This window comes from Rhipicephalus sanguineus, chromosome 3 (genome assembly GCF_013339695.2).
Source record: "Rhipicephalus sanguineus isolate Rsan-2018 chromosome 3, BIME_Rsan_1.4, whole genome shotgun sequence".
NCBI lineage: Eukaryota > Metazoa > Arthropoda > Arachnida > Ixodida > Ixodidae > Rhipicephalus > Rhipicephalus sanguineus.
The window spans coordinates 185304886-185327530 of record NC_051178.1 but is presented as its reverse complement, the minus strand read 5'-3'; the positions used below and the strand labels follow the sequence as shown (position 1 = coordinate 185327530).

Below are 22645 nucleotides of genomic sequence, written 5' to 3'. Positions count from 1 at the left end.
ATTCAAACCCGCGTACCCAAGATCCGAAGGCGAGCGTCGCAACCACTCGGCTATCCAGGACGCTAGCAGAGCATAGAATAGCCTTGTATGGTAGAGGATAGCAAGGGGGTGGGAAAGGGAAATGAGGGTGAGGATAAGAAACGTGAAGGTAAGGAGGAGGGGAGAACGATTACAGAAAGAAATAGATAGAAAGAAAGGCAAGAAAAAGAGAAAAAAATAGAAGGTGAGAGAATGACTACACAAAAAGAGAAAAAGAGCGAAAGACAGAGAAAGAAATAGTAAGAGAAAAAATAGAGAAAAAGAAAGTGAATAAAGAGAGAGAGAAAGATAGAAAGAGAGATAAAGACATAGAAAGAGATAGAACGAAAGAGACACCAAATATAGAGAAAATATAGAGAGCAAGCATAGCCATGTATAGTATAGCACAGCAAGGGATGGGAAAGAGAGAGGTGAGAGGGTAGAAGCCTAGCCAAGCCAGGACCAGCTAGGTGCCCACAAGCTCTGCTGTGACCCCAGCCTTGCGCCACTTAATGCAAGCTGCACTAATTTGTTTCAACGTTATAAACTTATTTATTTTACCTCCAGATTCATTTGAGTGAACGATTCATTCGGATACTTCGAATATAATTCAACGGTAGTTTCGCCATGTGGCTAAAAATAATGTGCATCAAAAAAGGGAATAACACGAACGAAACTAATCACTGAGGCAAAGAAAACAAAATGCGGGTAAAAATTAATCATAGCGATTTGGCTAAGACGACTGGAAGGCGAAAGCCATCTTCTTTTTCTTCTCAGTCGATGTATTAGGGAGCCTACATGTACGGCCGGTCATGTATGCTTCCTAGATGTATTTATCCTGGCCCGCCACCCTCCGAAAGCTTTGTGCACCTTGCGTGGTTTCGCACTGCCTCCAAGATCGGAGGCACCTCACCTGGTTTTGCACTGCCTCCGTGATCAGCCCACCTTTGGCCAAGCTACGATGTCATGTGACGATGGCGTAGGCTTATGTCACAGGAACGAAGGAACTAGACGGCTGAACCAGAATCGACGCCAGCGGGGAACACGAGCCATGGCTTCATGTGCCACTGCGAAGCGCCGTCTTTATTTTCTTCTCTTGAGGTCGCGCAGTCTTCGATTTTGTTCGCCGCTCAAGCGAGGACGCTACAACGGCACTAAGTGGCGTAACGTCACATGACGTCACACCCGAATTTGTGACGTCATGATGACTGTTGTGTTGGTGTTTCTCGCAGTATGTAGACAACCGTCGAGGTGCTAAGCCATCTAAAGTTCGTGTTGGCGATTCAAAGTTCGTGTGCCGGGCAAACGCCCCAAGTATCGGGGCCCTTACAAAGTCATGGATCAGGTTAGCCCAACTTCTTTTCGACTCAGCGATGGTAACATATGGAACGCTTCGCGCCTTGTTATCTTCCGTACGGATTCGGCTTCAACAGCTAAAACGCCCTTCCATCACTTTCCTTCTACACCGTTCAACTACGCATCAGACTACTACATGTGGCCTCCATGTACAGACACTTCTTCGTCAAGGGGGGAGGACTTACCAGCAGGTGTAGCTGGCACACTTACACCAAGTGAAACGGTTTAGTTCGAACCTTCCAATACGGCTCAGGCCGTTGAACCGGACTCTGGTCCACAAAGTCACTTCGAAGCTCACGCTGCGAGCTCAGAGAATGAGCCGCGAATTCAAACGCTCGTTTAGAGCCGTCACAATCGTCTACTGCTCTGCATGTGTCACATCAGAGCACAAGCGACCAGGGTGCACAGTCACCTGCTTCTACACCTCGAAGGCGCCGTACTAAGCGGAAGCGTCAGAAGCCGCGTCGATTTGAGGATTATGTCACCTAGTTCAGTGTTATAGCAGGTTCTTGGTTCTTTAATCATGTATCATTACTGTGCTTGTGCAGTGTTCAGTGCTTTATAGACAATACATGGACTGACTTTCCGTGTGCATTTTGACAATATGTATTCATGACATTCATAATAGGGTGTGAATTTCTGTGTGCCGTATTCAAGGTTCTTGTCATGTCGTCAAACAGTGTATGCCTCTGTATAGTGCATTGGTACGCATCCTTGAACTGTTCCGGTCAATATGACATTCTGATTCTAGTGTGCACATTTCCGATAACTATACCCAAAGTGTATAGGTGAATATTCAGAACACTTTTCTTTTCGAGGAGGGGATGGTTGTTGTGTTGGTGTTTCTCGCGGTTTCGGAATGCACTGTGAGAATGCCAGGGGGCGCTGCTCTGGCATTCATGTTTCGTAAGGCGACGTGTAAATAAAGTGAGTGTGTGATCAGTACTCGTTGAGTGCGGACGTTGTTTCTTTTCTTCGGCGCTTGGCGCCAACTCGCGTGTTCGGGGCTGGTAGCGTCCCAGCCGGCTGCGTTCGTCACCGCCGGTCTTCTCCGCCTGCTTCTTCGCCAGGACCACCAGCCCACAACACAGCAATGACGTCACAAACTTTTGCTATCTGTGACGTCATGATGACGTCCTATGGTGACGTTCTCACGTGATGATGATTTTTTGCACCACTCGTCCCCGACGCCGACGGTTAAATTTCGTGTTTAGTCAGGCATATGTCTTTCGCATTAAAAGGGAGTATTGCTGCTTAACGGAGATTGTTTAGGCGTTTGCAAGTGATCGTAATGTCACCTACAACATAGTAATGCATCTATACGGTTTCTATCCGTTTTACAGTACGTATCGGGCGCTTGCTGTGCATATACTTAGCACGTGGATGCTGCCCAGAAGTAGCGTGCGCGATAAGATCAACAGACGGTGTCCCCTTGATTGTAGGCGGGTCAGTTTATACATGGTGAGCGTGAAAAACAGCGCGCCAAGAGGGGCCACGAGAAGGAGCACACATACACAGCGCTGACTAACAACTGAATTTATTATCGCTAGACAAGCAATAAATAGGAAGACATATGTGACGTTACCAAGTGATAGGCCTGTATGCGGACAGGATGAGACGCGAACTTCGGGAAGCCTTCGAATTTCATAAAAGCGATCAAGAATGTGCCAGTTCTCCCTCTGTTGCCCTTTCACGGAAAGAAATCAGTTTCTTCGCGTGCTGAGTGCGAGTGCGCTGGTGACGAATCTGGTAATGGGGGAGTTTCGTTTGCTGTTTCTGTGACGTCACATATTTCTTCGGGAATTTCATTAAAGACTGATATCTCTCTTCTATTTATTGCTTGTCTAGGGATAATAAATGCATTTGTTAGTCATCGCTGTGCATGTGTGCTTCTTTTCGTTGTCCCATCTTGGCGCCCTGTTTTTCACGATCGGGGTTCTCTTGTACGTGACGGATTGTCCAATTTTTTGCAGGAAAAGGGCAAGCAGGATATAAATGTAGCCTGCAATACCTCCATTGTCCAATGTTTTTATGCAGCCGTGAACATCCGAACGAGGTGGCCGAGTGGTTAAGGCGTTGGACTGCTAATCCAATAGGCTCTGCCCGCGTGGGTTCGAATCCCATCCTCGTCGGGCTTTTTTCTTTCTTCAGCCGTTTTCCTGGATCATCGCACAGTTTTATTTCTATTTTCTCAGGTTACACTTTCCTAGCATTTTGTGTTTTATTCGGAAAATTCTTTTGGATTTCTTAGAGAAAACCAAAATGGTCCGGACTAAAGGTGCTAGCGTGCACCTGACCGAGGCCCTGACCTCTGCACAGTATGTTCTCTGGCGAAGCAACATTTGGACAACATAAAATAAGGAGGAAGGAAAAAAGGAAGTGGGGAGGGGATTTGTACAGCGAGGGATTCTTCATGCAAGATGAAGGGAAAAGTATAACATATTAGTCAATCTGCAAGAGTAGCATAAGTAACATAAGTAAGAAAGTAACAACGATACACTGTATTCAGCCTGCAGAAGTTCGCGCTGATAATGCACCAAGACGTAACACAACTACTAACCATATGCCCATATAGAGATAAAAAAAAACTACGGCCTTGAGTATCTCCTTACGTATTGGCCTGCAGTCCGCACCTCACGGAAGCAGAGCAAAGAGATAGAATTCGCGAAGTATACCTTTTTTTTTTTTGCTTATATATATATATAATGAATATAACATCATGGAGACACTACTACCATATAAAGGACTATAGGGGTACAGTTTTAGCTCAAGAGCTTTGCGGTGAAGACTGCTTGGAACAATTGAGTCATACTGCTACTGAGCGCACTCACAACACAAGCAACACCGATAAAATACAAGGACGCAGCACTGCGTCTTTGTATTTTATTGGTGTTGCTTGCCTTGTGAGTGCGCTCAGTGCTAGCATGAAGAGATTTTTTTTTCAACGGCGAAGCTGTTCTTAGTCGAGGCTTTCATGTCCGGGGTCGGCGTAGAACTGATCACGTGGCCTTTGGACTTGCAGTGTGGTGAGAGTGGTGGTGGTAGTGGTTTCAAGAGGAAAAGGGGCCTAATTTCTGCAGCCCGGTCGGGAGCACGGCGCAGCGCCTTTGTGGTGAGAGTCAGGAGGTCAGGCTAGTCAGGCTCTCGAGGAAGGGGAGGGCTGCGCCGTGCTGCGAGAGGCGAGGGCATGCTGTTATATGCGAGGGTGCGCTGCGAGATACGAGGGCGAGGGTGGAGGAAGTCAAGGGGTGAACCTTCGAGGAACGCGCCAAGATGGGCGGGGGACCGTTAGTTGCAGTGCATGGAGTGTAAAATGGCGCGTCAGTGTTGCCAGTGTTCAGGAGTTTGCGCTTTCAGAATGGAGACCATTTCTCGTTCTCCCGACGAAGAATCCACCCGACGTGAGAGTCAGCGAGAGTTGACGCGAGAACGGGCATGTCGTCGCCGAGGCAACCGCGATGTTCGCGCAAGGGTGGCCGAAGCTAAGCGTCAGCGGACGGAAGAGTTGAAAAACATAAAAGTACGATACAGCCTGATGAATGACGGGCATAAGCTTCGCTGTTTCGACAGTGTACGCGAAGTGGAGCTGCCTGGAATTCTTTTTTTTTTTTAGATTGGGTTACTTATGCAGAAGGAAAACGGGAAAAAAATGCAGCATTATTATTGCTATTTTGGAAGCGTAACTGCGGAAAATCGCCACTAAAAACCTATCAACCCTTACCACACCCGCGAGCTTTGGTAGAGAGCTCTAACCTCGAGGATCAGATAAGGCTGGCCGCGAGGGCCCAGGACGCTGCCCGAGCTCAAGGCAACCTGGATTAAGGTCTCCCAAGCAACCTTCTAAATAAAGGCGTTTATTCTCTGCAGGGTCCTATCGTCTACTGCGGCTCGCTGAGCCTGGTCAACGGTCGTCAAATGGCTTCCCAAGTGCAGTTCGGAGAGTCGCGCTTCCCACGGCGAATCGATGAGTCTGCCTTTAATTAGCGGTGAGACGGCGTCCCCCGGACGCTGCGTGCATTGGTACGTTATACGTTCGAGTGTCGGTGTGGAGTCGCACCACGGACATTTCTCGCTGTCTTTTTCGGAACCAAAACCTTCATGCACTGAGCCCCTTAATACTCGATAAAGTCTTGCCCAGATGGCCAGAAGATGGCGTGCTTTAGAGATGTGCCCCATACTGGAGCAGCTTCGTCAATGAGAAGTACTTGCTGTTGGGCTAGTCGGTTCATACCATGCATTGACCATAAAACTATGGTCTATTAGCGCAAAACGACGAAAAGAAAGGAGGGAAAACGAGCAATGAAAAGGAGCCAGTAGCGCTCACATTGCACCTCTCCCCTCCTTTTTTCTTCGTCATTTCGCGCCAAGTGACCATAGTTTTATGGCCAATACACAGTTCTTCAATGATCCCGCAGTTTTCTTCCTTCGATGGGTACTTAAAAACGCTTACGATAGCGATCCTAATCCTTGACTTGGACTTCTGGTAGCGGCGCTCGCACGTCAGCGTTCGTGTACCCTGGTGTATTCCATAGGTTAACTTCGTGCTTCGCGCGCTTCCGAAGAGGATCTCGCAGGCCACGCAGAAAGAAGCACGTGGTTGAGATCTGCTCCGCCAGTTGCCGCAACGATCCCAGCTGCTCCCAATCTTTAAAGTAACTCGATCGAATAATTTTCATTACTTACCTCGACAGTTAATCGGCCCTTAGACAAATTATGCTCCGATATCATATGTGTCCAATGTAATTAACTCTTAACTTTAACCAGAACTGTCGATTTTTATTTTGCAGAAGACTTGTTATGAATATTCGGAGTACCCGAAGTGCTTGGTAGAGAAACAAGAGTGTCATTCGGTGCTTGTGCCGCTAAAAAAGACACGTCCCGAAACGTACGAGCCAGTACCTTTAATTTATATCTTCGCACTGAAACGAGTAATCGCGGAATGCAGTTCGCATCTACCAATAAATGCCCTTGACCGAACCTAGCAGGAGCATGGCGTCCGGGTCGCTGCACGTCACCATGAACAAGAAAGGTCGGTCTACGGTGTAGCGGCGTCCAGCTGCCGCTTTGCCCTTGGGCGGCTTGGTCTTCGTAACCTGAGCAGCGCCGCCCTTCGTGCAGACGCGAAAAGCGGACGCGTGTCTCGCAGCGCTTACTGCGTGAGGGCCCGGCTCACTAGCGTGTAGCGGTTGCAGTTCGTCCGTGTACCACGCACCGAAGCCGAGCGAGGAAAGCGTATCCTTCAGGTCGATGACCTGTGTTTCGAACAAGGCCAGTATGGTCACTTTTTCAGTGGAATTCCTATTTGAAACACTCTTAACCCTGACTTAAAGAAAATTGCCGTTAAACCGTTTTAGATCGTCTTTGAAAACATACCTGACATACCTGCATCCGTCGCATTAATTAGTCTAATATTCAGCTTTCGCGTCGTCTTTATCGACGTTCTTCTATGTATTTTTATTAGTCTATAATATTTGTATTTGTACCAAGCGAGGATTTTTTTTGGAGGGGGGGGGAGCATTTGCTGAAGGTTTTGACTATTTAAGAAAAACATCTATTTTCATTATTTATTTTCGGTAAAACACTCCCCTCCATCTGAAGGGGAAGGAGTGGGGCCCAAGGACACCCCCCCCCCCTCCTAGCTTCGGGCCTGATTTGCGTAGTCAATCCAAACCTGTATAAGCAATCCATTACTGTGCTTACTAAAGTTGCTGTGTCCGATCCTAATAGGAGGCCCTTCCACAGTACTTACTTTTGAGTCTCATTCTGAAAATGTTGCACCTTCACATATATGCATTGTATTTTGCGATTCTGTTAATAAACTTGAAACTTGAACTTGAACCTTGTATGTTGTTGCACTTATTGCAGTCACAGCTCTTCTGGACGTGCGACGTAATCGATCTTCCCCTTTATTTTTGCCGGCAAGCGCATCCCCTCCCTTGAATTAACATGTTCACGCTGTAGTTAGGTTGAATAACCGCATTGCCAAAAGCGCTTGTTACCAGGCTAGATCTTTATTGAGACCCATAGAGTTCCATGTTGCAAAAACTAGAGAGCAATGTGCCACAAGTGTATGTGGGGGCTCCTTGAGCGGCACCTCTACCACCATGAATCTATTATGAACGATGGGACCGATGGAATCTATTATGAACGATGCTTCGGACCTGCTGCGGATCGATTTCGTTCTTGATATTCCCGACGTTTGTTTACTGAGCTTCAAACAAGGTAATATCAAGTTATTTCCAATTAAAATTTGCTTCATTTTTTCACATGTAAAGCTTATAGCAGAAAGATTGCCTGGCCGTGAGACTGAAGTGAAGCATGGACAAGTTCAATTGCCAGGGTAGGCAATGCTGTGCAATTGTGTTCTAGATTCGGCGTTACCAAGTAATGGAGTATATTTTTTACAACAATGAAAACAAACACGCGTGTTTTTTCTCTGGAAAGTGCTCATCGTCTATTTATGGAAATAAATACACTGTATCGAGGGAAATGTGTTGTGTCTCCGCGTGATCACGCGTCTCTCTTCGTTTGGCAGGTCGGCTATATAACTTTGGCTACACGGTGGTTATGGCTTTAAATTGAGTTATCATCCTGCTCACCTGTTTGGCCCGAAAGAGCGGCAGGGTGAGCTCGACGTCATCCACTTCGCGAAGATTGCTTAATGCTTCGCTGACATTCGCCACGTTGAGTCGACGTTCGAGCTCCTCCAGGCCGTCCATGACCACGGGTATGAAGAGGACCAGGGCAATTTTGGGATTTTTGTCCTGCATGTGACGTTGCGCGTAGCTTATATGCCGTACCTCTTTACCAAGTGCCATTGTGAAGAGATATTCGGCTGCCGTATTGCTGTACGGCTCTGCGCGTTGAACAAGGACGTTTTGGGAGCACACAAGGGGATGTAAGCGAAAATTCATGGGAGCGGCTGGCACCACCCCTGGCCAGGCAGTTGCTATCTTTGATACCAGCAACGCAGTTAGGCCTTCTACCTTTACAGTGTAACCAACGAGTGCTAAAGGATTTTTTTTATTATTAACAGTGTCATTATAGCTGAGACATTTGTCCGCCAATGACCTAATCGCGTACAAGTGGAATGCGCAGTGTTTGGTCGGGTGTAGAAACCAGGAGTTATTGCTATAGTGTAGAGATCAGTAGGGCTCTTGTGAGCAACGCGTTCAACAGGAAGGGCAGCGACAACGCTTTGGCGGTCAATAATTTGACTACATTGCGGCAAATATTAGGCACCTGGGCCATACAGACTAATCGTACGTATGGGACTTCGTGAAGAAAGAGTCACGCGCGAGCATACCTTCGTGTGCAAACTGAAGGTGCCTTTCGGACCCTGGTAGGGGACCTCAACCAGCATGGCGCCCAGGTTCTTGGTAGCATCGAACACCCTGAGCCGTCCCGTCTGCCTGATCGTGCCCACCGTAATTGGGGCACACGGGGTTTCGTAGAAGAAACCCTGCCCCGCGGCCTGTGCGTGTAGCGTAAAATAAAGAGAGAAGAACAAGAGTATTACAACAAGAATGATGCATCTCGCTAAAAGCGGTATTTTTGTTCTTTTAAAAGTCACCATTGGCTACTGCCATCCTTATGGTGATCTCCAACCACAGTCCTTGCTGAAACCAATTAAGACATTTTGTGCGCACTTAGATTATCCCAATCATTATAGCGCATTCTTACCAATACTTTTTATTAACGGCAACCATCATTGTTACAGCAGAGTCGAAAATCAGCTGTAAGAAGTTCTCTAATGGGGCTATACTTCAACTGTTAACAGTTCTCTAATGGTACTGTATGCCAATAAGTTTCTGAGTGCTAATATAAAATTGGCTGAGGTTTAACTCTTCTAAACAGTTATCACGAACGAAAGCTATGTTTAGCTTTGCTTTGCAAAGGCTGTGCACACAGCATTTTATTAAATCTTCGCTTGGTCACGTGGTAACGCAGCAGCGAGACTCCGATCCGGCGCAGCTGTGACGCCACGACCCAGCGGATCACGTGGCATGGCGTCACGCCTGCCACACTTGCGCTCCGGCGCCTCAACGTCATTGCGACGCGATGAATGACCTTGGGAGACATAGCGTAGTAGAACTTTCGCTTTAAAAAAAGGCGAAACGGCCTCTGTGGCACCATCTCAGATGGTCGCATATATGAAAATACATGGTGTCAAACGTTCGGTATCATTGAAAACATGCGCGCCACCTTCGACTGGACGGTGCCCTCCATCAGCCCAGTTTATTATACCGCAGTCTTCACGATCGGCTTAAGTCAACCAGAAATCGAGCAGTACTCACGCCAAACTTCAGGTAAGGTAAGTTTGTCCTGTAAGAATTCAGGACAAATAAACTTCAATTCAATTCAATTCAATTCAATTCAAATAATAGTACATAGTTTCGAGGTTTTACGTCCAAAAACCACGATATGATTACGAGGTACCCCGTAGTTGAGGGCTCCAGAAATTTCGACTATACCTGGGGTTCTGTAACGTGCGCCTGAGTCTGAGCACACGGGCCTCTAGCATTTTGTCGCCATCGAAATGTCGCCGCCACGGCCGTTATTCGATCCCTCAACCTTCGGGTCAACAGTCAAGCACCATAGCCACTGGACCACGGCGGCGTGTAACGTATAGAAAGCTTTGCTTAAAAGGGCACGCTCACCTTGGCGTCTAAGGGGTATTTCCAGGTACCTCCGAAGTCGATCACGCTTAGAAGCAACACCAGTGTCGACTCTGTCACCGTGCCCGGTGGTAGGATCTCATCGGGAGCAAAGGACGGCGCGTAGCAACGAGCGTGGTGGTCCGCGTCGGCTCGACTCGACTCCGGCTCGCGCTTGAAATCCCACGGCATACGAGACGCGCGCGCCGTCGTGGGCGCCGACGCCCTGGTGTCGTCGTCGTCGTCGTCTTCGTTGCCTACCCGGTGGTAGTTGTAATGCACAACAACCTGGTAGGCCATGTCGAACGAGTGGACATTGTCGTTTCGACAGCGCGGCAAGACTCTGTCGCGACGTGCGAAGTACGCCGTCACGCTCTGGTCTAGCGACGAAATGTGTAATAGGTGGGCCACCTGTAGACAAGGGCCGCACAAGAGAACTTAGAACGACAGAATTAAAACGGCAAGCTGTGCGAGTTGGTAATAGAACTGTCACTTGTCCCGTTAATCGGGTTTGGCAATTGCCGGGCGGCCATGTCATAGAATAGCCATGTCAAGAACATAATTTGCGAAGTGGGCAGAGCGACCCAGACGGAGCTAGGACATGGACGAACGAGCACAGTGGGTCGCGCTGCCCATTTCACAAATCATATTAGAATGACAGCATGGTTACGGAAAATGTGCTGCAGCCGACGATGATGAGCACGGTTTGTCTCTGTGATGAAGGCGCGCATAAACGCGCAATGCGTACAGTACTAACAAATTTAAACGCGACAATTCAGGGCTTAGTAATTGTGCACCTATTTTTGTTTCTGCCGTCTTCATTTCGCGTTATGTCGGCGTAAGTTCAACTTGAACACTTTCGTCAGGGCAAAGATTACCTTTAGGAGCCAGATTCCTAATCATATATGACGCGGTTACCTGGAGCAATTGCGTGTATCAGTCTTTATACTAAAAGCTTTTATGCCGCGTTTCAATCCGTGGGCATTATACATATCCTGACAAAGCGTCCACTTTTCTTTATTATTATTAAAGGGACTTCCCGCAAGCTACATGTAAAGAAAAGAATATGAAGGAGTTGAAATCAAGCAAATATATATGACGCCACGTGATTCAAGTAATACAGCATAAAGTTTGCACACCTGTTTTCTGTTATCCAATGGTATGCTCATACGAAACATTGCAATTTCTCGCGATTACACGTCTATTTTTCCATTATCGAAGAGCAGCAATGAACGAATGGGTGCAAGTCGTAACAAGCGAATGGGGACCTCGGATATCACCCGAATGTTGCTGCTGTGGGAATTTCTGCGAAATGCGTGTAACTACTTTACTGACCGACGTCAATATAGCAGATCTGATGTTCTTGCCCGGTACGAGTGGCACAAAAATATTTATTGAGACGTTCGCAAAAGGAATAATTATGGTGTAGTGCGCACTTAACAACTGTACTTGCAGTAGGCATTATAGGATACTTTGAAACGGCCAATGTTACACGCACAGTTGTTTGTTTTCTCACGGCACGTTTGAGGCATGCACCGAGATCCGAAGCCAGGCTAGCAATTGAGAGGCGATGCGCACGGGGCCCGATAAGCTATCGTGTTCTACTCTTGAAGGTGAAGCTCGAGCGTCCTCCAAGTTTCTTTTTTTTCTTTTTTTACTGCAAAGCGGAGAGAGTAGCATGTAGCCGAAAAGCGCGAAGTGTTGGAGGGCTGAACGTTTAGTGCTTCATTGTCCACGTGTTTTCCAAAGAAATGAGTGGCCGGGAAGAGAGAAGGCCTGTAAGTTGTATGTTGGTGACGGCAAGAATGAAACCGTTCTCTCGTCTCTGAACTCGCAGTGGTTTAGGGGCCCTTTAAGAATAGCAGACACTTTCGTAACGAAGCAAACGCTTTCGTGAAGAAAGCAGTCCTTCTAATAGCGTCGTCGAAGACACCTGTTTGGCCGTGACGGTGTTGGCGCTCGGATCGGACAGCAGCGCCGCCATCGTGCTGGCAATGGCGTACGGCGAAAAGATGAGGTTGCCTTGCCCCACCATTCCAGAACGTCGAAGGCCGAGTAGGATTTCCAAGCCCAGACGAAGAATGCCGGCGCTGATGCGGGCCTCAACCTGCGGGCTTGCACTGCACTCGAGTCTGCGTGGCAATAAAACTTTACTATCAGAACAGGAGCCGAACTCTAGAAGAACTAAGTGAGTAAGTGTCCTTTACAGTTGACCTGCTAAACATACGTCTGGCGTCAGGATTGGTTGAAATTTTCTCACTCGGAACAATTCCGTAGTAAAAGGTCTTTTTCTGAATACGGGACCTCAAGCTTTTCAGAATTCGAGCTGGGATATTTAGAAACGTTTTCAGAGCTTCCGTAATGCTTTTACTTGGAATTTAGTTAGCTCTGGCATTCGGCTTTGTCGTGAATATGCCAGCCGTGAACGTACCAGCTCTAGAATTTTCGTCGTGAACACGCCAACCGTAGTAGCGGCACTTCGCCATCACAAGAGCTGTTTATGTTCGTATTTAAAGGTAACTGTTTTGAGGTATTTAAAGGTAACTGTATTACAGGTAACTGCAATAGGAGCTGTGACTGACAAAGGAACGCAATCAACAGGAAGTTGGCGCCCATCCTGTTGATTGCGTTCTTTTGCCCGCGTTCAGTATGGGCAGAAAAGGTTTTGGTTAAATATGAGTCTTTACTGACTACCTCAAGCCAAAGATTCTGATCGGTTATATTATTATTGCTGCTGCTTTTTTTTTGTTGTTTTTTTAACAGATTCAAGCAAATCAGCATCACGACCAGTCCTGCTTCTCCCTGTGAAAACTGAAGTGCTAATGGTTCTGCTTATCTTCTGCATTCAGGTTATGCCGAGGTATATTTTACTCTAAAGCACGATAACAGTACCACACGTGTCGCAAAGGGAAAAAAATACCAGAAAACGACGGTACTTCAGTGGCACGCACGAAAGAGATTCATCCGAGGAGCTGCTGGTCGGCAGGGAAGCCCGATGTAGTACTTGGGGTTTCTTAGCCGGCGCCTCTCCCAGAGCCTCCAGAATGGCCGAGGCTGCTTCGAACTCAGGCCGTCGCTGGTGCGGTGCTGGCGGAGCATTTTCGTTGGTAGCGACGCTGCTGTTTCCTAGACCCATTCGAATCCGAGAGTACCTCGCCCGAGCCTCCTTCAAGCCTGCAAGTCGACCTCCGAACGGCAATCGAAAAATTTAAGATAAGGGATACGCCGACAATGACTCAATTAGTTGGCTGCTCCCGTAGTGCGTCGGTAACCGTTGCTGTGCCACTAGGTTCCCGCTGTTAAAGGGGCCCTAAACAACCTCTGAAAATACAAAGAACGAGTGCGTCATTCTCTTCTTGCGTTTCTCATCTTTTCGACACGATTCGTGACGCAAGCTGGCTGTTACCGTGACGTCACGGGAAAATAATCTCTAGATTGTTTAATATGCGAGTTTCGAATTGTCTCCAACACTGCTTTATCAAGCAGTCGCACGCCCGTACGCCCGTTCGCCCGTTCTGCCTTGTGTCGAGTGACTATCGTGCGCTGTCAGTTGGTTTCATTCCGCTTTGTGCGTTTTCGACTGCGCAAGCGGAGATAACATTGTGTAGTCGAAAAGCTAGAAATTATGATAGGCTCAACGCTTAGTGCTGACATTGGCCACGTGTTTTATTAATAATAAGTGACCAGGAGGGGATAGCACTTGTAGGAAGGGTAATGAAGGCGAAATGGAAGTAACACACTGGTCTCCAAACTCGTAGTAGTTTATGGGCCCTTTAATACCCATTATTAGATAATGATTATCGCTAACTTGCCTATGAATCGAAACGAGGCAACCAGTGCAAACGGTGGCTTGTGAAGCAGGATGATCTGAACAGGTCAGGCACGGTGTCTTGCGTATGCTTGAACGCACCCCTTGATGACGACGACGACGATGATGATGATGATGATTATGCTCCTGGGATGATTGGCGCCTACCCACTAAAGGGGGATCGGCCAAGTGTCAGGTGGATTATATGGTCTTAATTTTTTTTTTTTTTTTGAAATCTTATACTGGAGGTTATGGCGTCAATTAGAAAGAAACGTTACTCTTAATGAATCCCAAATATAGACTACTAAATAAGCTAATTGCATAAGCTTTAAAACAAACAAACAAAAAAGTCACTACGACAGAAAGTCACAAGCTAAAAATTATTAGCCATGACGACGCACCTCTTTAGTTTGTGCGCGCTATAGATGTGGTGCATCAGCAGCAGCAACTATGACACGCTCACAAATCAGGAAGGGATAACAATATGACGGCGGGAGGAAAAGTTAGGTAAGTTTATACCTGTTAAAATGAAAGAAAAGAGGTATCCAAATATTAAGAGACGAGAAAGAAAGGGTTAAGAAAAGCTCACAACGACAGAAAGCTGAGCTAGTCGGTGGAGATTCATGATGAAATAAGGGTACGACGTGCGGGCACGGATACAAGAAAAAAATTGGAGAAGCTTGCACTATAAGCCGCGCAAGGCTTGAAACAGAAAAACTGGACAATTCTGAACACTAATCTGGTTGCTTCTATAGGTTGCTTCTAGGCCTTAGCTAGGTGATGCAGGTTGTTTCTATAGGTTGCTTCTAGGTCGTTGCTAGGTTTTAGTTAGGTGATGCTAGGTTGTTTCCACGTTGATTCTCGGCGCAGAAAGGTTCGAGTTTAACCACAGACGGTCACAGACACGACACGTATGTCCAAACTGCAGAGAGGAACCTCGGGCTGGAACCAAGCGTTAACACCTCTCATAGATCTACGGGCACGTCGTCATTGGCTTAAGCTTTCCATCGCTTCGGGATCTTCTCGCAGCCGCTAGGTGATGCAGGTTGCTTCTAGGTCGTTGCTAGGCTTTAGCTAGATGATGCTAGGTCGTTTCTACGTTGATTCTCGGTGCAGAAAGGTTCGAGTTTAACCACAGACGGTCACAGACACGACACGGATGTCCAAACTGCAGAGAGGAGCCTCGGGCTGGAACCAAGCGTTAACACCTCTCATAGATCTACGGGCACGTCGTCATTGGCTTAAGCTTTCCATCGCTTCGGGATCTTCTCGCAGCCGCTATGTGATACGGGTTGCTTCTAGGTCGTTGCTAGGCTTTAGCTAGGTGATGCTAAATCGTTTCTGCGTTGATTTTCGGCGCAGAAAGGTTCGAGGTAAACCACAGACGGTCACAGACACGACACGGATGTCCAAACTGAAGAGAGGAACCTCGCGCTGAAACCAAGTGCTCCCACCTCTCATAGATCTACGGGCACGTCGTCATTGGCGTAAGCTTTCCATCGCTTCGGGATCTTCTCGCAGCCGCTAGGTGATGCAGGTTGCTTCTAGGTCGTTGCTAGGCTTTAGCTAGATGATGCTAGGTCGTTTCTACGTTGATTCTCGGTGCAGAAAGGTTCGAGTTAACCCACAGACGGTCACAGACACGACACGGATGTCCAAACTGCAGAGAGGAACCTCGGGCTGGAACCAAGCGTTAACACCTCTCATAGATCTACGGGCACGTCGTCATTGGCTTAAGCTTTCCATCGCTTCGGGATCTTCTCGCAGCCGCTAGGTGATGCAGGTTGCTTCTAGGTCGTTGCTAGGCTTTAGCTAGATGATGCTAGGTCGTTTCTACGTTGATTCTCGGTGCAGAAAGGTTCGAGTTTAACCACAGACGGTCACAGACACGACACGGATGTCCAAACTGCAGAGAGGAGCCTCGGGCTGGAACCAAGCGTTAACACCTCTCATAGATCTACGGGCACGTCGTCATTGGCTTAAGCTTTCCATCGCTTCGGGATCTTCTCGCAGCCGCTAGGTGATGCAGGTTGCTTCTAGGTCGTTGCTAGGCTTTAGCTAGATGATGCTAGGTCGTTTCTACGTTGATTCTCGGTGCAGAAAGGTTCGAGTTTAACCACAGACGGTCACAGACACGACACGGATGTCCAAACTGCAGAGAGGAGCCTCGGGCTGGAACCAAGTGCTCCCACCTCTCATAGATCTACGGGCACGTCGTCATTGGCGTAAGCTTTCCATCGCTTCGGGATCTTCTCGCAGCCGCTAGGTGATGCAGGTTGCTTCTAGGTCGTTGCTAGGCTTTAGCTAGATGATGCTAGGTCGTTTCTACGTTGATTCTCGGCGCAGAAAGGTTCGAGTTTAACCACAGACGGTCACAGACACGACACGTATGTCCAAACTGCAGAGAGGAACCTCGGGCTGGAACCAAGCGTTAACACCTCTCATAGATCTACGGGCACGTCGTCATTGGCTTAAGCTTTCCATCGCTTCGGGATCTTCTCGCAGCCGCTAGGTGATGCAGGTTGCTTCTAGGTCGTTGCTAGGCTTTAGCTAGATGATGCTAGGTCGTTTCTACGTTGATTCTCGGTGCAGAAAGGTTCGAGTTTAACCACAGACGGTCACAGACACGACACGGATGTCCAAACTGCAGAGAGGAGCCTCGGGCTGGAACCAAGCGTTAACACCTCTCATAGATCTACGGGCACGTCGTCATTGGCTTAAGCTTTCCATCGCTTCGGGATCTTCTCGCAGCCGCTATGTGATACGGGTTGCTTCTAGGTCGTTGCTAGGCTTTAGCTAGGTGATGCTAAATCGTTTCTGCGTTGATTTTCGGCGCAGAAAGGTTCGAGGTAAACCACAGACGGTCACAGACACGACACGGATGTCCAAACTGAAGAGAGGAACCTCGCGCTGAAACCAAGTGCTCCCACCTCTCATAGATCTACGGGCACGTCGTCATTGGCGTAAGCTTTCCATCGCTTCGGGATCTTCTCGCAGCCGCTAGGTGATGCAGGTTGCTTCTAGGTCGTTGCTAGGCTTTAGCTAGATGATGCTAGGTCGTTTCTACGTTGATTCTCGGTGCAGAAAGGTTCGAGTTAACCCACAGACGGTCACAGACACGACACGGATGTCCAAACTGCAGATACGGAACCTCGCGCTGAAACCAAGCGTTCGTACTTTTCATAGATCTATACGGGCACGTCGTCGTTTACCCAATTCCTGTGGCACATGACCTGCTTATGATGATGATAGTTTTTTGGTTCAACGGACAAGGAACGATTTGCTAAACAGTTTCGCAGTGAAAAAAGAATCTCACGATACAAACACCAGAGTTTGTGCTGTGCGGGTCTCTTCGAAATTACGTTCGTCCCTTCGCAGTTACTCCCAAAATGGAGAAATGGCACGGGCAGGTCAGTTACTCCTCCAGAGGAGCAACCTCGACACCTCTCTTCCTCCTTCGCTTCATAGGGTGTAAAATAAGTATACTTACTAATACATTTCTTTCTTGCTATTATATTATTGCTGAGGGTGCTATAAAATGTTCAACGAACGCTTTCTAGCACTTATGGAACGTCGTGACATCGCTCTGCCAACTTTTCCTTCGTTCCTTTACAACATATCGTTGCATATGGCACCCCGATCGCCGACAAGCCGCTACAACAGCAACGGCCGTAGAGTTTCCTACAACACTTACTGGAGGGAACTCCGGCGCTAATGTCTATGGGAGCTGCAACGCATGGTGCTTCAGCCAGCATGGGAATGATGGGTAGTACATGGATTTGTGTAAACTTCATTCCTTCGGCTCCGTTTAGCTCCGCGCAGGGGCGTAGCCAGGGGGGGCCCACCAGGCCCGTGCCCCCCCCCCCCCCACCCGAAATTTTTTTGTAGCGTTAGCTAGACTTGCCTAGCCGGAGCCGATTTCGCGTGGAGGGTCATGAGCCGTGCTGCGCATGCGCGAGAATCAGTGATGTCACACAGCTGGGTCACCGGAGCTGGCATCTCACGCGCTCTCCGACACCGCCGCGCGCGGCTCGCGACTGCTGGTCTGCGCGTTCGGGAGGAGTGGCGTCGTAGGCGCGGCAGACACGCTGGCGCCGGCGCGCGCGCAGACTCCTCCACTGCCGCGCGCGGCTCGCCGCTGCTGGTCTGCGCCGCATTCGAGAGGAGTGACGTCGTAGCCATAGACACAGTGGCGCCGGCGCGCGAGCAGCTATTCGCCTTCGCTGTGCAGTCGCCGTCTGACACTGCGCTGGGGCCGCTTAATAGCGCCTCTGACTGGCGTTTGCAAGTGGGTAACGCCATGGAGAAGGAGAGCGCAAATGCTGCTCGACGGCGCAGAAGAGCCAAGAAGCTTATCTCATCGGATCCCGAAGTAGTTGCCTGGCAATTAGAGGTTCAGCGTATGAAGAATGAACAGAAGAAGGCTAATAATCCTAGAAAATCTGGAAAGCTAAGGGTAATCAGCTGAAGCTTTGCTAACGCTACGTATATCCTGGCATAGCCGAGCTAAGCCACTGCAATTTTTTTTTGCCATGCAGTCAGAGCTCAAAATGACACTCGATCACATCTGCCTGCCCGACCCCCACTTCATATCAAAGGAGGTGCCCCCCCCCCCCCCCCCGAAAAAAATTTCTGGCTACGCACCTGGCTCCGCGTCGCTTGCATCCGCTTTGTCGCAAAACGAAGTTCAGCAAAAGTCAGCAATTCCATTTCCCTACTTTAACCTTTTTAGGCTCACCAATTCAAGTCTGGTCACGAAGTTCACAATGATCCATTCTTTTATCCGAGAGAAAATCAAAACATGGCAATAAACAAAGCCACAAGTGCGTTCGAAGCCCGCAAGTACGAAGACTAGGCAAATTCGTGTACTACCCATCATTCCCATGGTGGCTGAACGATATGGCAACAGCAAAAGGTTTTATTTTTGACGTTTTTGTCGGGGTACGGCCTCTATCAGGAATGTGAATACAGTGTGTTCGTGTCCATTTTATGAAAAAAGTGGGAAAATCGTAATGAATAAAAAAGAGGGCGAGAAGCGCAGGGTGTGAAAAAAAAGAAAAAAAAGAAGGAAGGTTAGCAGGGCGGAAGTGCGGGTGGGGGGCTGAGCGGACACAGGTGCGTTTTGGGGAAAGCGTAGGATTGTAAATGGGTGTATAAAAGCACCTCGCAACCTCGCTTACGGCTGGTCTGCAGGTGGCCTGCAGTCACAGGGTGTTGAAAAGTGACGGGAGCATGACGATAGTAAGAGTTTGAAAAGAAAAAAAAGAAATGGAGAAAGAGAGAGAATACGTCCATGGCCACTCCGCCACGATGCCCACCTTATATATATATATATATATATATATATATATATATATATATATATATATATATATATATATATATATATATATATATATATATATATATTCACTCATTCATTGCATGCGTGTTTATTATTCTCAGTAATATACGTCGCTTCCGTTGTGAGCCACATGAGGTGCGCGTAGCGCATTTTGCTTTTGCGAGAAGTATACCACACGAGCACGTGCGACCCCACTTACGTACACGGCCTCCGACCACGCTCGTATATTCAATGTATACAACCGGCATGGCGGCACGTGGGAGACATCCTTCCGGTGTTGCCTCTTATTTTTTCAATTTCTGATGTTGTGTACCGTGTTCATCTCAGCATGTGGCCGTAATTCTTTCTGTCTTTTTTGTTACTTGTTTTCACTTTTTATTGCAGAGCAACAGGTGATCCGAGACCTCACTGCGCACACGTATGTTATAAATGCGGTCGTGAAGTTCAGTCGGCCGCATTTTCTGTAAGGACGCACCAGAGAAATTCACATCGGGCAAGGAAACAGCTTATTCTGTTGTGTTTCACTTCTGAAGAGCATGGCAGGAAACGACAACGAAGAAACTGCCACAACCGTGAGTATCGCCTTTGACGTACTTTTGCTGATTCCAGCTTTAATCCGCTGATTATTTCGGTACAATTTATATGTTCTGATAGGAGGTCCCTTTTTAGTGTGTGCTCTGCGACCTCCTTCTGTATACTAATGTAAGCATGCAAATCCCCTGCGAAATAAATAACCTGCTCGTTTGTCTCTCATTTTTGTGTGTGTGTGTCCCTGTCAACTGTGCGTGCTACAAGTTTCACCATGAATACCTACCAGCTCCCCTACCACCAGTTTTATTATTCCTCTTATAACTGCTATCATTCTAACATACGATATCCCACTTGAATATTACGTGTACAGCAGTACGCTATAGACCGGAATAATACACCAACTGCATTGCCCTTATCCGGTAGTTGGTATGAGCCACATTTGCGATAAAGAACGAGAACTACAGTAAACGCTCACGATCCCTTATGCAATCGCGTAAGACGACTCGAAGGCGAAAGCCATCTCTTAGTTCTCAGTCGATGTGTTGATCCTCCCTCGCCCTCCTCCCAAAGCTTTCTGCACCTAGCGTGTTTTGCACTGCCTCCTGGATCCGAGGCATTGCAAGCTTTCTGCGTCTTCCCTGTTTTTGCACTGGCTCCGTGACTGGCCCCCCTTTGTCGCGTCGCGCCGTCGACGGCGCGACGCCGACGCCGACGCGGGACGCGACAAGTGATGCAAATGGTCAATTTTCGGGCTTCATGAGGCATCTATAGGCTTTCGCCCTAATAATTTTTCCCACGTAGTCGATTTATCAACGGCTAGAGGTGGTGCTGCTGCTACTGGGATTAGTCGGCAACGCATACTCACGAAACTGAGCATCGATGTATGTTATAAAGACCAGTTTTTTTGCAGTTTTACAATGAAAAGAAAAAGCTGTAAATTGCATGTTCATTCCTAAATTCTTCTTGCGCTAAGCTTTCTCAGATGTTTGCAAAATAAAAGAAACGTGGGAACGTGTTACGCAAATGTAAGGAACCTGAAAGAAGCAAGGCAATGTCTGTATAAAATGAAGCCAACATATGCAAATGACACACCGAGTTTAATCGAATGCAAGGTCGATTACGGCAACATAACATAATATTGGCTGTTCCGCTCTCATAGTCGCAATGTTCCTCTCACTCGATCTTATACAGTCCAATTAGTGATCTGTCTACCTTTTTTTGTCATACGTGCAGGTCCCAAAGCCTCGCACTCCCTTCGAAGACTCTCATCGCATGCTGGAAGGCCTTTACCTCCACACGGTGTTCACCTCGGAGAACATTCAATCGGCCCTCTCGTACGAACCTTTGGAAGGCGACGTATTCGTCGTCAGTTATCCCAAGTGCGGCACGACGTGGCTGCAGCACATCGCCATCAACGTGCTATCGGGCGGCGCACTGTCGCCGGACGACGTAGAACGAGTGCGAAACTCAACGTACCTCGAGTTCATAGGCGCCGAAGGCGCCCGCAGGCTGAAGCGGCCGGTTCCCATCAAGACCCACCTGCCGTTCCACAAGCAACCCCACTCTGCGGGCGCCAAATACATCTACGTAACTCGGAATCCCTACGACTGCTGCGTCTCTTACTACCACCATTGTAAAGGGCTTCCGTGGTATCGCTTCACCGACGGCTCTTTCGACGACTTCGTCGACGCGTTTGTGCGGGGTAAGGCCACCTACGGTGACTACTTCGACCACCTACTCTCGTGGTACGACCACCGTAACGACCCGAACGTCCTGTTCCTCACGTACGAGGACTTGAAGAAGGACGCCCCGGTCTCAGTCCTCAAGATTGCCGACTTCCTCGGCGCACGAGAATACGGCGAACAACTCAGAACGCATCCCGACGCCCTGGAGAAAATTGTTAACGGAGTAAGCTTGGAATCCATGAGAAAGTTGACGTTCACTATCAAGGTGTCAGGCAGCGCATCGCACACAAGGCCAGGAGCGATGGAAAGCACGTCGCTGAGCGACAAGATCAAAAACGAGGATTCGAGTGACTGCTCCTCGAAAGCACTCGCCGCGAAAAGCCTCCTGAGCGGGAAACTCGTGCGCAAGGGCGTCGTCGGGGATTGGAAGAACCAGTTTTCTTCCGAGCAACTCACGCGGATGAAGGCTTGGATCGCGCTCAAGACTCGTGAAACCGACGTCATGGACTTGTGGAAGGACGTCGACCTTCCGCAACAACGTAAATCCACTGTGAAAGCGTCGTGTAATTTAGTTGCACGTAGAAGCGCTATAAAAAATAAACACAATTAGGCGCTTACTATAGTTTTCTTTTTTTGCTTATTAGCGATTCTAACACAAATACCGACACTAATGTAAGAGTCTATTACTACAGTCGCCATTTTCCATCTAAAAAATTACAGCATATCCACGGGTGAATGATGAAGAGCTTGGGCGAAGCTCCTGAAGCAATCATGGTTACACCGTGAAATGTTCAGTGGTTTCGCCCAGCAGTAATGAAAGCGATACGCCGCTTTGATTATTTTTCCTTTTCTTCTTTATTTTTTTATTTTATTATTTTTTATTTCTTAATTATTTATTTATTTTTTATTTTCTTTATCTTATTTTTTCTGGATGGATGGATGGATGGATGGATGGATGGATGGATGGATGGATGGATGGATGGATGGATGGATGCTATGAGCGTCCCCTTTATAACGGGGCGGTCACATGTCTGCCACCAGGCTCAAAGAAAAGAAAAAAAAAAGCTTCCTTGTTTCATGTTGGCCTAATACCTTATCTACATTGATTAAATCTATGTTATTATACCAAAAAATATAAATTCACGGTCTATCTCTCTGCCTCTTAAGGCAGAATGACCTTATTTTTCCCCCATTATTTATTTTTGTTCTTTATCTCTACTTTTCTGCCACCAATACTCTAACCGTC

The 22645-nt window shown here is 47.8% G+C and overlaps 1 protein-coding gene and 1 non-coding gene across 2 annotated transcripts; one reads left to right on the top strand and one right to left on the bottom strand.

The window, feature by feature from the left end:
- The first annotated feature begins 3424 nt into the window (after window positions 1-3424).
- Trnas-gcu (transfer RNA serine (anticodon GCU)) lies at window positions 3425-3506 on the top strand. The gene has a single exon. It is a non-coding gene; the product is annotated as a tRNA-Ser (tRNA).
- Window positions 3507-6326: 2820 nt separating this feature from the next.
- Window positions 6327-13167, bottom strand: LOC119386176 (serine protease inhibitor-like). The gene is made up of 6 exons (XM_049414242.1): window positions 12983-13167; window positions 11965-12163; window positions 10035-10442; window positions 8681-8848; window positions 7974-8138; window positions 6327-6626 (listed from the first exon to the last, which is right to left on the bottom strand). Exons 1-6 carry the CDS (start codon window positions 13165-13167, stop codon window positions 6327-6329), a joined length of 1425 nt encoding a protein of 474 aa, XP_049270199.1.
- Window positions 13168-22645: the final 9478 nt, after the last annotated feature.

Bases quoted from the DNA above. Each gene is read 5' to 3' on its own strand.
- LOC119386176 (XM_049414242.1), bottom strand. From the start codon at position 13,167: ATGGGTCTAGGAAACAGCAGCGTCGCTACCAACGAAAATGCTCCGCCA. The intron at 10,443-11,964 runs GTGTCTTCGACG...CCTTGTCTACAG, and splicing joins ACACCGTCACGGCCAAACAG to GTGGCCCACCTATTACACAT. The intron at 6,627-7,973 runs GTGAGCAGGATG...TTCGAAACACAG, and splicing joins CGCTCTTTCGGGCCAAACAG to GTCATCGACCTGAAGGATAC.